The sequence below is a fragment of the Lycorma delicatula genome, chromosome 4 (genome assembly GCF_047948215.1).
Source record: "Lycorma delicatula isolate Av1 chromosome 4, ASM4794821v1, whole genome shotgun sequence".
NCBI lineage: Eukaryota > Metazoa > Arthropoda > Insecta > Hemiptera > Fulgoridae > Lycorma > Lycorma delicatula.
Window position 1 is genome coordinate 41,552,104 of NC_134458.1, and position 15,223 is coordinate 41,567,326.

General features: G+C 33.2%; 1 protein-coding gene across 1 annotated transcript in view; it reads right to left on the minus strand.

Annotated features, from left to right (window-relative positions):
* Positions 1-4,736: 4,736 nt before the first annotated feature.
* The window catches only part of LOC142322835 (uncharacterized), a 30,433-nt gene continuing 19,946 nt past the window's right edge, over positions 4,737-15,223 (minus strand). The window contains exons 6-7 of the mRNA XM_075361906.1: positions 9,212-9,421; positions 4,737-5,107 (exon numbers count right to left, since the gene is read on the minus strand). Of these exons, the coding sequence (XP_075218021.1) occupies positions 5,041-5,107; positions 9,212-9,421 (277 nt within the window). The 3' untranslated portion in view covers positions 4,737-5,040. The remainder of the gene's footprint in view (positions 5,108-9,211; positions 9,422-15,223) is intronic.

Consider the following 15,223-nt stretch of genomic DNA (forward strand, 5'->3'; position numbering starts at 1 on the left):
CTCCAAAAGTCACCATTATTGGCCCATCTCATCTAAGTTATGTCCAGTACGTTGATCTGCATTATCTCCATTTCTATTTTGAGGTTCTCCAACTTATCACTTTGTAATAGTATGTACATTGCATGTTGCTATACATTTGTACCGGTTGTATTAGAGGTATTTTTCTTAGCTGAATCACATGCTTGAGTTGATCCTAACTGGAGATCCAAAGATGGGCCTATTTTACCCCCAGAACATTTCACTGAAGTATGATTTATATATCATAAGGAACTGCAGTTCCTTGGGATATCCTATGGATATTTAATGAGGTGGTGTCCCCTTGTCTTCCACATCCTCTGCCATTAACCTAATTAATTGGGCTCAACCACCTTCAAAGAGGCTGTTGGCACTTTGTAAAGGGGAACCATTTATATCATTGGTCACTTGGTCATCAGTGCCTCGTTTATGATAACAGGGTGTGCCATATAGCAAGTCTTAGCTACAGATTGTGAACGAAAGCTTGACAATTGCATGGGAGAGGCTATTTGATACACATCCACACACCTACATCCCTTTCATTGATAACTGGTTTTATATTAATTTATAAAAATTTGGTAATTACTGAAGTGTTGAATTAGGTGATAACATTTTTTTAACAGATAAACAGATACATGTTTATATATGAATGGTACATGTGTAAAAAATATTATCACCAAAAATATTATCAAAAATCAATCTAGATCAATCTAAATATCATCAAAAATATTATCTAGATATTAAATATCTAGACTTTAAAAGAAGCTGGTTTCTTTGCAGATGAGTACATTTACCAAAATGTATGCTATTATAGATTTGAAGGCTATATGCAGTGCCAATGAAAAATTTGGTACAATAGTGCTGAGTAGCTCACAAGCGTTTCAATGCCAGAATTTAAAGAAGCAGCCCAGTAAAAGGTATAATTTCATGTTATGACGGCTTTCCTGCTATGAAATTCAGGCTATGGAATTTCACCCTTGGTCAATCACCCCAATCAAACATCCAACAGGATTTTTTTTTTGTTGCAGTTTATTGAAATAAATCTGCTGTAACGGAACTATTCTTTCAAGCAGATGAATCATTAAATCTTTCATTTCATCACTTTCAAAGAATGAAATTTTTTATACTTTTACTTGGCTCCTCGGTGTTAATTTGTTACAACCACATCAGTCTCCTCTGTCAGAATATTAATGTTCTGTTGCTTGAACTCTTCAATATCAGCAGCCACACTACTGAGGGATTTGCAAAAAAATAGGTTCTTCTTATAATGTTAAACCACTTTCATTAATTAAGTAGTGCTTGTCTTCCCGAAGGCATGAGAGTACTCTAATTTTTTTACAAGTGCTTTTTGTTTAAATTACCAGGTATTCTGTGAAATTACAATGCTCACAAATAATCTGTACAAACAGGATTCCTGTCAAATTTTCTTTCAGTTTTGTCCTCTTCCTTGTTTGATGATGACCAACACAAAATTTTTGAGTCTGCAATCAATATGACGAGAATACATTATCAAAGCATGTGTGGTAAAGAACTTTTGTGCAGGAAACATCTGAAATAAATTATTCTTTCACACAAATAACTATTGCACCAAGTAATTACTTTACTATTCCAGAATTCAGATGTCCCTTGACATCTAGTAGTACTTCACACAAGAAAGACCCTTTTATTCAACTGGTTTAGATGAAGCACTTTAATACTTAATCATTACTCAAATGAAGTTACTTCATTTTATTTATTTCACCTATGCATTCACAAAAATGGTCACTAAATAGTGAAGACCAGACAATATTATAACACAGTATGTTATATGTATTGAAAGAAATGCTGTACTTAAAAATTTTCATTGAAAACTACAATACAATGTATGTAACAGCATGGGGAGTCCCACTGCAAGACTTTCATTTTTAGCCCATAAAGAAAATATCAGGAAATAAGCTGGCAATAACAATAAATGTGATGGAATTGAGGCTACTGTCACTCTGTAAGTAAAGTAACTTATTTTAAAGTAAGTAAAGTAACTTACTTAGTTTAAAGTAAGTAAGTAAAGTAACATATAGAATGGATAAATCTGGCTGCTATGTACAAGGCAGTAAAACTTTTTACTATACCAAAAGTTTGAATACCTTAGTTACAACTGTAACTATGTAAGTGATACAATCAGCTTGAAGATACTAGTGGGAAAAAAATACTTCTTTTTCTACCATTATAAGGAAATTCAATTTTTTTTTTTGCATAACAGAGAGCCTAAATTAATTGATAGGTACAGAAATTATGAGGGATAACCCAGCTTTATTGTTACAGGAAAATTCTTACTATTTAGAGCTTTGTTATTGAGAAAGTATGCAAATCTATAATGGCTATTAATGCACTCTTGTGAAGTTTATGACAACAAGCCTTGGCGAGTATCGTAACTTACTTCACAATCGTGCATTAATGGCTATCATTACAGGCTCATAGCATAATGTATTATATTAATTTTACCAACTTATTATTATTGTGTTTGATCTCACATAGGCAGCTTTTTAATCACTTTAGTTCCAAATTTACACATATACATATGTATGAAATTACTATGCGTGTAAAATCTTTAACTAGAAAAAAAAATGGCACTATCCATAGACATAATACAAAGTATACAGGCAATACCACTTTGAACAACATATTTTAATGTCATTTCAAAGGATTCCATCATGCATTTGAACCAAATAACAAATCATATATATATATATAAATGAATTTTTGTCCCATATGTGTTCCTACACCATTCATCCAACTGTGATGAAACTTTGGTGAGTTGTTGTGCGCACACCCATGAAAGTTTCTGAATTAGTTTCGGCCTGCTAGGTGGCACTGGGGTCGAGATATTTTTAAAAAATTGTATTTATGGTCCAATTTGGCTCGTATTCAGAATATATATTAGTTACGTGAAAAGAAATATTTGTGCAAAAACTGGACCCGTTAGGTGGCTTAGGGTTGAGATATTTACAAAACAAATATACAAACAGACTTTCTTTTTCTGTATATATAAAAGGTAATGTTCATATGTGTATCCACTGTAGACTGAAAAACTACTGGACCGATTTACGTGCAGGGAAAAAAGAGGAAAACTGAGAAAGGGGAAGGGGAAAGAGAGAAAGGAAAAGGGGAAATAGGGAAAAGTGAAAGGTTAAATTTTATGAACTTCTGTAATGTCCAGTTTTTTAATGTTTTATCAGACTTTCAGTTGTGTTCATTTAATATATACATATATCAAATCTAACAATAGTGAAGTATTGCCAGGTCTGCTAGTTGACAATAACATATTATACAGATAAAAAATTATTCAAAAGATCATTTAAGATATTTTTAAGTGATGATTTATTCTATTCAACTAGTGAATTCCTTTCTTCATAAGACTAGATTTTCTGTATGACAAACAGAATATTAAGCAAGTCATATAAGAAAAGGAATTCATCAGTTGAACAGAATGGACATAAATTAAAAATATTTTTATGATACTTTAAAAACACCTTTTCATTTTTCTTATAACTGATACTGCTTGAAGTTTATTAGTCACCATATGATTAGCACATTTTAGGGTATTTTTCTATTAAAAAGAAAATTAGTTAAAGTAAAATAAGTTAGTTAACACACTTATCCATAATTTTGGTCATGTATTCATTAAATTTTATTGAATTCATTTTAGGAACAATTAAGACTAAAATTTAGTATTTTTGATAAATTAAAAAGAAAATACCAATGAAATTCTCATACTGCATTTAAATTACCTTTTTAACTATATGGAATTGTTTTAACACATCTACTCACCCCAGACAGCATAATCGTAAGCTTTTTCCAAATGTAGCAAAAGCTAATACACCCAACCAAAGAGAAAAGTCAAAATAATGAAATAAAAAGTATGGATTAAGTGTTACTATCTCACACCCAAAAAATACACATTAGGTAGAATATTCAGTTAAGTCAAAATACATATATTGTCAGGAAATGCATTAGTGCTAATGTAATTTGCCAAAATCAATAAAAAATAGGCAACATTTTCAGTAGAGGTTAACTACCATGATTTCCAAACTATTAACAAAATACAGATTATACAACTTAAAAAAAAACTTGATTATAAACAAAGTAATCAAAAAGTACATCTAATATCAAATTGCAATCGCTTTACTATATTATATTAAGACTAGAAAAGTAGGTTAATGACCCACATTCATTCATAAATGTAAAGATATGTACAAACACTACAAATATCCATAATCAACCTTTGAAGATCACCTCATTGAAACGCAAATGCACATATAATAAAACTGATTATGTTAGCCATGCAAATAAAAAGCAATAATCATAGCATACTTTATATTATGATGTTTACAAACTGTAATAAAAAAATTTAAGTGGCAAATACACTATTTTTTACCAAATACAGAGTTTCTATACCACTTCAAGATGAGTGCAATTAACAGCATCACCTGCATACCACTGAAGAATGAACTACACTTTTAAAACATCTTCCAAAGGCACAATTCTACAGGTTTTTATTGCTTTAATGATTTACTGTTTCCACTCTCCCTATAGGGAAATATTGTTAGATAGATTTTTAAGTTTTGGACTGGTTTACATTAAGTACAAAATGAAGTGCTGAAGTTTTGTTTTAGCCAAATACACATACAGTAGACTTTGTAAATAACATTTAGAAAAATTATACTGAATAAATAAAAACTGCATACAAAACAAACATAGATTTATTCAACAAGTATGTAATTATCTCACAATGACACATTTTACTGAAAATTTAGTTAGAAATTAAAACTAAAATATACATTATAAAAAAAGTCAAACTAAATTTAATAAGAACTTAATGATAAAGTTACACTTATGTCTCGCTTAAAATAAATAGAAAAGTTTATAATGAAAAATGTCACTAATGCAACTGAAATTTTGAAGAAAAGACATTACACACACATAAAAGAGAATTTATAACAAAAATGTAATTATCCTAGAATTAGTCAGTCAAATAAGAACTTTAATTTACATATCAATTGACATGTCTTCAATATCATCAGAAGAATTATCAAAAGAACTTAGGCCGCATATTCTGTAATAAGATAAAGAAAAAAGATAAATGAAAATAGAATGTTTTAAACAAATCTGTTATACATACACTCACACATACATATCCGCCACATTAATAAAAGAATAACTGTGACCGAATTCAAAATGAAATTTATTTTTTCACAGTTAAACTTGTACTCAACCAGTGAGTGCAGACAAAGAAAATTTGATTATCATAAATGAGCACTCTTTTTTTCAAGTTAGATCTCCATAGAACTAAAAATTACTTCAGTAACAAATAATAGACTTACGAATAGAAAAATTAAAGTAATATATTTCTTAAAATTGGTTCCTGTAATAAATTATTACCATGTGGTTAGGTAGAAATATAAAGGAAAAGTATGAGCAAAAAAAATCTGTTTGAACATTCCTCTTTGCTAACTTTGAAGAATTAATCTGTTCATGGCATATCAAAGACAACAATTTTACTAAAGAGATTTTAAGGGATATCCATTTTTGCAAATATATCAAAAAGTAGGATTTATATAGAAAAATAATTTCAGTTTCATGATGTACATAAATGTTTTGTCTCTTTTAACTCTGTTCATTTAACTCCTGTTAAATGAAAAAAACTTCTCTGTTAAGGAGTCCTTTTCTTACAGTAGTATTACTGTAAGAAAAGGTCTCCAAATTATAATAAACAAACTACAAAACCGTTTAATGACAATAAATTTGCATTAAAACATACACTTTCATTATATAGGTATAGTTGAAGTGTATATTCACTAGATACTTTCATATACACTATTCTGTGCATGAACAAGGGTTTTCCTTAGAGAATCAAGATCCTGTTCTCGTATGCTTCATTAGTATGTTAAGAAAAACAGTTTACTGAAACACATATTTAAGATGTTCAACACAAAAATGTTGATAAGTAATGTGTTAATAGGTAGACACCCCATAATAGGTAGACACCCCATTTTCCTAAGAAGTTGTAGGTAGGCTGGACACCTGGAGAGGCCTTGAAGCGCTCATTTGGGAGGATTTGTTCATTTCCATAATTCTTGATCCCTTCTGTCAAGATTGTTCAGTGTGCTTTAGTTAAAAAAAAAAAAAAAAACCATTAGATTCGATCTAATGGCTTGGTGTTGTGCTTTGATGAGGTTGACTATGCCTATGAATTTCTTTCCTTTATTACGGCTACACAAAGGCCCAACTGAGAGGCTGAACGCTTATAAACTCAGGCCTACACATAAACTAGAAACCTAATCCTGAACTGGCAATAATTTATATAAAAAATTAAAGTTTCAAGTCAGTCAGCTGAAATGGTATAAAATTAGAATGAATGTCAATGAGTGAAGTGGAAAGAGTTATTGAAGAATGGGAAAGCACCTGGTGAAGCTAACAGAATTTCTCATTAAACCAACATGCCCAGAAATGGTAAGAGATTTATTGGTTACTCTGAAGGTATAGTAAGAAGAAATAAGTTGGAATGAGGGCCTCATAGTGTCATCTGGAGGAAAGGTTACAAGATGAACTGTGAAAATTACAGTTACAGAGTGATATATTGCTGGATGTTGGATATAGTTATCTCCAACATACTGTGCAGAAAATTACTGTCTTATGCTGGGAATACAATGGGAGAGTACTGATGTGGTTTCCACCCAGGTAGAGCTACAACAGACCACATTTTTATTCTGAGACAAACCGCAGAAAAATTTTACAAACATAACATTGATCTCCAGATTCTATTTGACAATTTTACTAGGCATTTAACAGCATTCATAGAAAAGAAGAAGAGACAAAGGATTATAATGCCAACAGAAAGAGAAAATATCTGACTATGTTGTTCTCCAATTCCAAATCAGCACATTTTTGCAATCAATGTCTTGTTTTTATTTCAATCCAATACAATAAAAGTGACTCGCTGACATACCAACCAACCAATTTATCTGTAGAGTTGACCAAATGAAGGAACTAAAATTTTCCATTGGAGACTTTCAGTTTTGTTAAAAAAATACGATGGTAGCTCTCCCATTTAACTCTGCAGATAAGTTGGTCGGTCTGTAGCTTAGAGGAATTTCATCCAAGATCTGTAACGTTTCATGTTAAACCAACAGCCATGCGCTCCTACGCAGCTCACCCAATTTTTTTTAATACCTACATTATTTTGCCAATAAAGTTTTTTTTTCTCCAACTTGCTCCTGCTCCACATTACTGATATGTTTTTGAAGGATCTCAACTAAAGAAGCACATTTCATTCATACTGATTTTTAAAAATAGCACACACATAGATTATAAAACAATATTAAAGATAAAAATAAAATAAAAATATAACAAACACCACTGACATTTTTGGAAACTTACACAATGAGTACACCCATGGTAATATTTATATGTCTAAAATAATAGATCAAACCATCTGCTTCTATGTCCATACTCCTGAAATAAGTAAGTGTACTTTACCAGTAGTGTAAATATGAAACCAGAATTTTTGTATAGAAAATAAATGTTTATTGTTTGAAAATGATAAAAAATATTTTATTTGAAATATTGTCCATTGTTAACTACACATCTTTCCCATCTATCTGACAATTTATGAATGCCACACCCAAAAAACCGTTGCTGTTTGGAGGCAAACCAGTCATTGAGCCATTTTCGTATATTTTCATAAGTAGTGAAGCGCTGCTAAGCAAGTGCGTGTCCCATCGATGCAAATAAATAGTATTCGGATGGAGCAAAGTCTGGTGAGTAAGCCGCATGCGAAAGTATTTCTCAACTGAGCACCTCAATCATTCCCTTGACCGGTTTTGCTGTGTGTGATGGTGCATTATCATGAAGCAAAATCACTTTGTGTTGCCTTTTTTGATATTCTGATCATTTTTTACACAATGCTTGATTCAAATCAATTATTTTTTAAGTAGTATTAACGGTTTCGCCAGGTTTTAGCAGCTCATAATAGATCAGACCCATCTAATCCCACCAAACACAGAGCATTGTCTTCTTTCCATAGTGATTTGGCCTTGAAATCAATGTCGATGGTTTGCCTGGAGTTACCATTGATCTTTTCCGTTTAGGATTCTCGAAATATATCCACTTTTCATCACTTGTCACAATTTGATGGAGAGATGACTTTCTTTTGTACCTGGCGAGTTGCATTTTGGAAGTGGTTTTTTGGCTTTCTTGCTGTCTTTCATTAAGATCATGTGGAATCTTCATTTTCAATCAGTTCATTTTCCCATCTTCTGGATCTTTCCCATGGCTTTCAAACAGATGGAGACGGCTTCTCGTGTTACATTTGATTGATTCATGAGTTGTTGTTGCATTTGAGCGTCATCCTCATCCAAAAATGCTTGCAATTCACTGTCTTCAAACTTTTTCAGTGGTCTTCCAAGTTCTTAGTTTCTCACATCAAAATTGCCACTTCTGAATTTTTTTTTAAACCACTCGATGCACTGTGATTTACCAAGAGCATGTTTGTAAGCTTCAACAAGAATTCGATGCAATTCTGCAACAGTTTTCTTTAAATGGTAACAAAAAATCAATGCTGTCTGCAAATCGCAGTTTGTAGGTACAAAACTCAACATGTTCAAAAATAATTAAAACTGCTGTTCTATGAAATTTGTATTGTTGAGAGTTGAAAATTTTTATCAGCTGTCAAAGAAAGAAAATGACACCAATGATGCGGTTTGACGGTAACTACATTGACAGCTAGGGCCATCTATGGGCAAATTCCTGTTTCATATTTACACATCTGGTATAGTACAATAATTTAAACTCAAAACATACAGCAGATCACTCATTAGTCATCTAAAATCACCATCAAAATAAAATTTCACTTACATGTCAAGTTGACTTATAAAATTGAATTTAAAGAAAACAATATTAATAAAATCTCTACACCTAAATTTCATTAGCTTTAATCTTTAAAGCTTTTTCAAATAACTAACTACAGTTCAAGTACATTTATTACACAAAATTGCAGCTGTTTTAACCATATTTACCTCAATGTTGAAGATGGATAAATTCATATTAAATTACTTTATTATTCAATAAATAATGTCTGTAATTCTATTACAGCAAATTAATTTATTTACTATTATGGATTTTCTTAATTTGAAGAATGTGTTAAATAAAATTTACTTACACAGAACAGGGACTCATTTCACTTCCTTGCTGTACAGAACTATGACCAGCGATTTGATGACCACTATTAGATTCTGATGCCAACTCATCATTATTATTATTTTTTTTATCATGAATTTGTTTTTCAGAATCTTTCTTCGATTCACTATTGTTCTGGAGAAGAATCTCTGAAGGGGGTTTCCACAAAACTAATGCCTTTGATGGATTGTCCCTGTTTCAACAAATATTGACAAAAAAATTAATCTTAAGTCATAGTATGTTCAATGTGAATGAAAAGGTTACAATGCAGATAATAAAAATGGTAAAAATATCTTACTATAATTAATGGATAATATTATCTAAAATCTGAATACCTGCACAAATGGTTTGAATTTTGTTCATGGAAGACTAGAATGTGAGTTAAGGAACATACATCATACACTTATCAACATACAAAGCTCATCAACTAACTAGCTTATTTACTCTTGATTAAACTCATAATACTTATGCATAGAAAAATAGATAAGGAAAGGGGGAGCGTGGATAATCTACACCAACCTGCTACAACTAGGGCTTGTCGGTTTTTAAAAGAAAATTATGCAATTCAACCGTTTTTTTCCCAGAAAAAAAACTGGTTTTAAATTTATACATAACAGTTAAATATTAATCTGCTATAATGATTTTAATGTAAGAAAAATGTGCAAAGCAAGTTGTATATATTGGAGAAAAGTCTGGCAACACTATTGCCTGAGTGGAGTGCAACTGCACAAGAACACATGATATGCTGACTAGATATTTATGTGCATTATGCACTGTCCGATCAGTGTGTGCAGAGGGCCAGTCTTTATCAGACTGTAGGATTGTGTAATTGAGTTTTTTTCAGTGTCTACATAAAAAAATAAGTGTCGAGATTATTTAGATGAAATTCAGAACCAATTTCCATGTTTATTATTTAATGCTACAGACTGCAGTGTTCACTCATCTGATATTATTGTAATTTTTATACTGTTAAAAATATCAATTTGTAAGTATTTTCATTTATTTATTTTTTTTTAGTCCAAAATATTAGATGTTTGGAATTATTTCAAAAAGGTTGAAAAAGATAAGGCACATTGTAATTACTGTAATAAAATGTTAATTTGCAAAGGGTCATCCACGAGAAGCCTCCACAATCATTTAAATACACTCCATGAAAAAATGAACAAAAACATCTCATCTGCTGAGATGTTCGCAAAAACGCCAGAGTTCAGAAAAACAACCCGGCATCTTTAACTTCTTGAAAAGGAATAGTTTAGCAAAAACTGTATCAAGACTTGCTGTCTTGGATGGATTATCCATTAATAGCATTACAACAAGCTCATTCATACTAGTCATTACAACAACGAGACTATTACTTACCCCAAAACAACTCTCAAGTAATGAATCTCATTTACTCATTTTATGAAACTATCAAATATGAATTAATTATTTGAAGAATGATGGAAAAAGATTTTCTATAACTCTAGATGAATGGACTAGCAAGAGAAATCGCAATGTTTGAATATCAACGTACATCATCTTGAAAAAGATTTTAATTTAAGATTAGCTCTAATAGCAAGTTCTTGTGATGCTAAAACAATGTTAAAACTGGTTTCCGAGAAGCTAAAAATTTGTTAATTGGATCTTCTAACTGATATACTTGCATTAACAAATGATAGTGTTGCTGTAATGAAAAGGTTTGGCCAAATATCAATAATTAATCAACTGTGCTATGTAATATATATATAATCAATGTTCCCTGAACCTAACAATACAGATATACTAGTGGCCCCTTGCTGCTCCACAGCGTTATTGCAAAATAATTTTAAAATATTGGCTTAAGACCTAGTGGACCCTTGCTGCTCAACAGTACTATTATTACAAAGTAAATATGCTTTTTTTAAAATCTGCTAAAAACCTATTCCATTTACAACACGTCTCATCCCTAACCCCCTTGTTTTTCTCTTTCCTTCCCTACCAAAGGGAAAACACTTGCTCAAAACCTACCTCCAGTCTGTCCAGACTGGGTCCCAGTTAAATAGGGCTGGTTTTTTTATTCTGTTCAGAATGGCCTGCAAGATATGTCATCAAGCACTGACATAGTGATTTTCCAGAAAATAATGACCTCAGAAAGTTTTATAGTTAAGTAATAAATGAGGAATTCTCAGAGGAGACTCAAGTTTGAGATCCGATAATGCTTGACGACATATCTGTGGGTCATTCCAAGCAGAATAAAAAAATTGGAGGGGCTGTGTCGGGGCCCACAGCTGTTCGTTTAATGAAAAGCATTACAGACCATGGATGAAGTTCCTCCGAGCTACAGACTGACCAACATCTGTAGAGTTAAATGGGAGAGCCACTTCCTATTTTTTGAACAAAACTGGAAGTCTCCAATGGAAAATTTTAGTTCCTTCGTATAGCCAACTCTACAGATAAATTGGTCAGTCTATATGTCACCGAGTCACTTTTAGTTTATTGGATTGAGATAAAAAAGACTGCATACTAAATTTAATTTTAACATAAAATAGACACTAAATGGTAGATGATATTTATTTCAACTAATATTTGACAACAATTTTGTTCATCATTGGTCTGTGATATGAGAAGTAAGAGTCATAAAGCATAATATCAACATCAATGTGCCTGGTGAACGTACAATCGATAGTGGTGTTGCCCGGTGTTGTTGGTTCTGTGGGCAAGTAGTTGAGGCCAAATTCATTCTTCATGAAGTCAACGAGGGAGCTGCTGTAGCATGGATCATTACTGAAATCACCACAGAGAATGATTGGAATCTCCATGTCTGGTCAAGAGATTGGTAATAATCTCAAGTTTGCTGAATATAGCAGGAGTGATTGATAAAGACATAGCTTAACATCTTCGACTGATGCTTTGTGATGTATATATACAGCACCAAGGATAAACAGCAGATGATCTTCTACTTTCACGTCCACCAGGCATATGTCACCAACATTATGTTTTCTCAAGATGGAGTTGCCACATAAACTGACTGCATTGACGATGAATTTTCTGCAGTTTGTGAAGCTTTGTAAGTTTCTGTAGATCGCAGAAACTTGTGCCATAGGTGAATTGGACGAGGCAGACGGTTTATGATATTCAAGAGCAGTGTTATTGCTTGCTTTTAGTTTGAAGCTGTTAAGCTTCACAGTGTTTGTGTAATACATCCAAGTCTCTAACTGCCATGTAGTCGGAATGTATGAGTATGCTGCCGTTTTCAATATCCCGCATGAGCCACAAACTTTGTGCATTGAAAGCAGAGACAATTCAAAACTAGTTGCCGTCATCGAGGTCGTCCTCATCTTCATCAACTTCGGCTACATCTTCTTTTTTTTTTTTACCTCCAGGTCCGCACTCAAGCAATTCATTCCGCAGAGGATGACATGAATGTTTTTGTAGCGTGTGTGAAAAATGCCATTGGCTACATCTTGCTTGCAGAAATTTTTTGCTGGCATCATCAGCGTGGACAGCCGATGTTTAGCCATCCACTCATACTTGTCACGTATTTCTTTCACCATTGGCACCACACTGCCCTGCCTGTGATAAAATTTAAAATTGTCTGTATTGTTGATGAGATACAGACCATCAATCGATGTGACACTACTGAGTGCAACATACACAAGCTGGGTCTGTTGCAACTTGTAGTTGCAGCTGAATTCATTGAACGGACTTCGGTATTGACTTCAAGAAGGTGAGGTTCTTGTCGATGCAATCATCCATAAAGTTTCGGTTCTCGAGCATCTTGCATGTGATCGACTTGGTTTGTCTTGCACAACGAAACATGTTGTAGATACCTTCGACAACACGAATGCAAAGCAACTTCATGGCCACATGGAGAACTTGGTCCAGACTTGCAATACGTCGAATCTCGCTGGTTGATATCATGTATGGAATGACACATGTTGAGGTCGAATTGGCGGGCTACACCACAGTATATTTGTGGGAAGGATAGTTCCTCACCATTAACATCGTAGATTATGTTAATCGGAGACGAGTTCTGCTCTGGGTCAATGTCCTAGCATTGCTCCTCATTCCATAGCATCATATGTTATCTCGCAAGCAGGATCTCTGATTTGACAGCAGAGTCAGTGTCGATAAATGCAATACTCAAGCTCGATATTGTCATTGTCAAATGAACTCCAGTCTACCTGTATGTTATAGTGTTTGTACAGCGGCTGGTTTTCCAAGTAGTGCAGCCACGCCTTGATTCACTGACTTGAATACGAAACCACTCAGATAATTAAATTTGTGGATGAGGTTCTTCTTTATGTTGACATTAAAGGCAAAGTCATCATCTATCCGCCTTGGTAGTTGCTGCACCATGTTGTTCACATCAACGAGTACATTGATTACCTGGCTGACAATACCATAATTACCTTTGTAGCATAGACAATGAATTTTTATAAAGGGTAAGCGTGGCAATATCAATTGAACACAGATCGCATCAAGCAGTGGCAGGCCGTCTGGCTTCAGGGATATCAAAATCCATTTGAGCGCAACAACATCAGGATTTTATTGGCATCTATCGACTTGCTACAGGTAGTGCATAAATGAAATGCTGCTACATTTTCGCCAGGGAATTTAATCTGAAGAAGAGGAATGTTGCGAGCTTTCGCCTGCTTTAAATCTCTGTTGAACCAAAGTTGATCACAAACTTTGCAAGAAGACCACACGGATCGTTTTCAAACACCATTTTGAAGCGTTTGTCCGTTGGACGCCAATGGTCCTGCATTGCATCAATTCGACTGATGATATCCATAAGCCCAGGAAGGTCTTCAACAGATGTATGGGTGTTATCTTCACTCGTTATGTCCATTAGTTCCGGTACAGCAGCGGTAGAGGTGCTCGTGCTGTCAGCATCATTCACTGAGCACGCTGTGACAGCTTTGTGACTCCCGAAACAGTCTCGCTCACTCAATGGGCATTAGGGTACCTGTGCGTGGCCCATAACCTCCCCATTCCAATGATATGCATAATTTATATTTCCAACTGGCTTTTGCATGGTCTGAAGCTGAGATATTTAATTTTTATACTTTTTTTACGTTTACTTTAATTTTTTACACAAATATTGTCCAAAATACACTTATTATTATTTAAATCAATCTATCTCGACAAACTCTAAATATGAACAAATGAACCACTGCACTATCACATCTAAGTCATGAGCTACACTAATGGAAATGAGTGAGAGAACCAGTTTTGGCCAATCTCCCAGTGAGATCGACCATTTGCCCCCTCCCTTCCAGTGATGCAAACTCAAATTCATATCGGCGAGCTGACCATATAAGTTATAAAATTAACCTCCACATTTATATCTCTGAGACTAATAGTTAGGGAGTTATTAAGGCAGAACAATATAGACCTTGCTACAAATTTATTTTCTGGTACCCGTATGTTTCGGTGTGATTTTAAAGGTGTTTCATGTCAAAAAAACCAACCTATCTGTCCAGTAGAATGCCCAAATGGAGTTTGGAGATAGGGTTTCAACCCAATTTTTTTAATATAAAAATGAAACTAGTTAATTTCACAAAAACTTCCTCAAGATTTTATTCCTAAAAAAAAATAGAGCTAGCTGAATTTCCAGATACTAGACTGTTCAAACTCAAATGTATATTCAATCAATTTATGAAGCAAAAGGCAATAAGTACAGGTTTGTACTACCTTGCTTTCAAAATTTACCACTATATGACCAACTTTTAGGTCTTGCTTAAGGTCTACAAGATAACCCAAGAATACAGGAGGAATTAAAACAATACACAATAAGAGAATGCCAGCTTTTTACAATGGCTAAACTGATGAATGTTCCTGAACATTCCTCAGTGAATGCAACCATGCATTGTAGCTGGTAATGGACAATTTCAATATACACTTTGAATTGGATTATAATAATAAGAATTAAGTGGAAGACTTATATCGATATATATTGATATTAAGATTTATATCATTAAAATAGATTTTGTTTAGCACAGAATTTTAGATAATGTTATCAGGTATACAAATA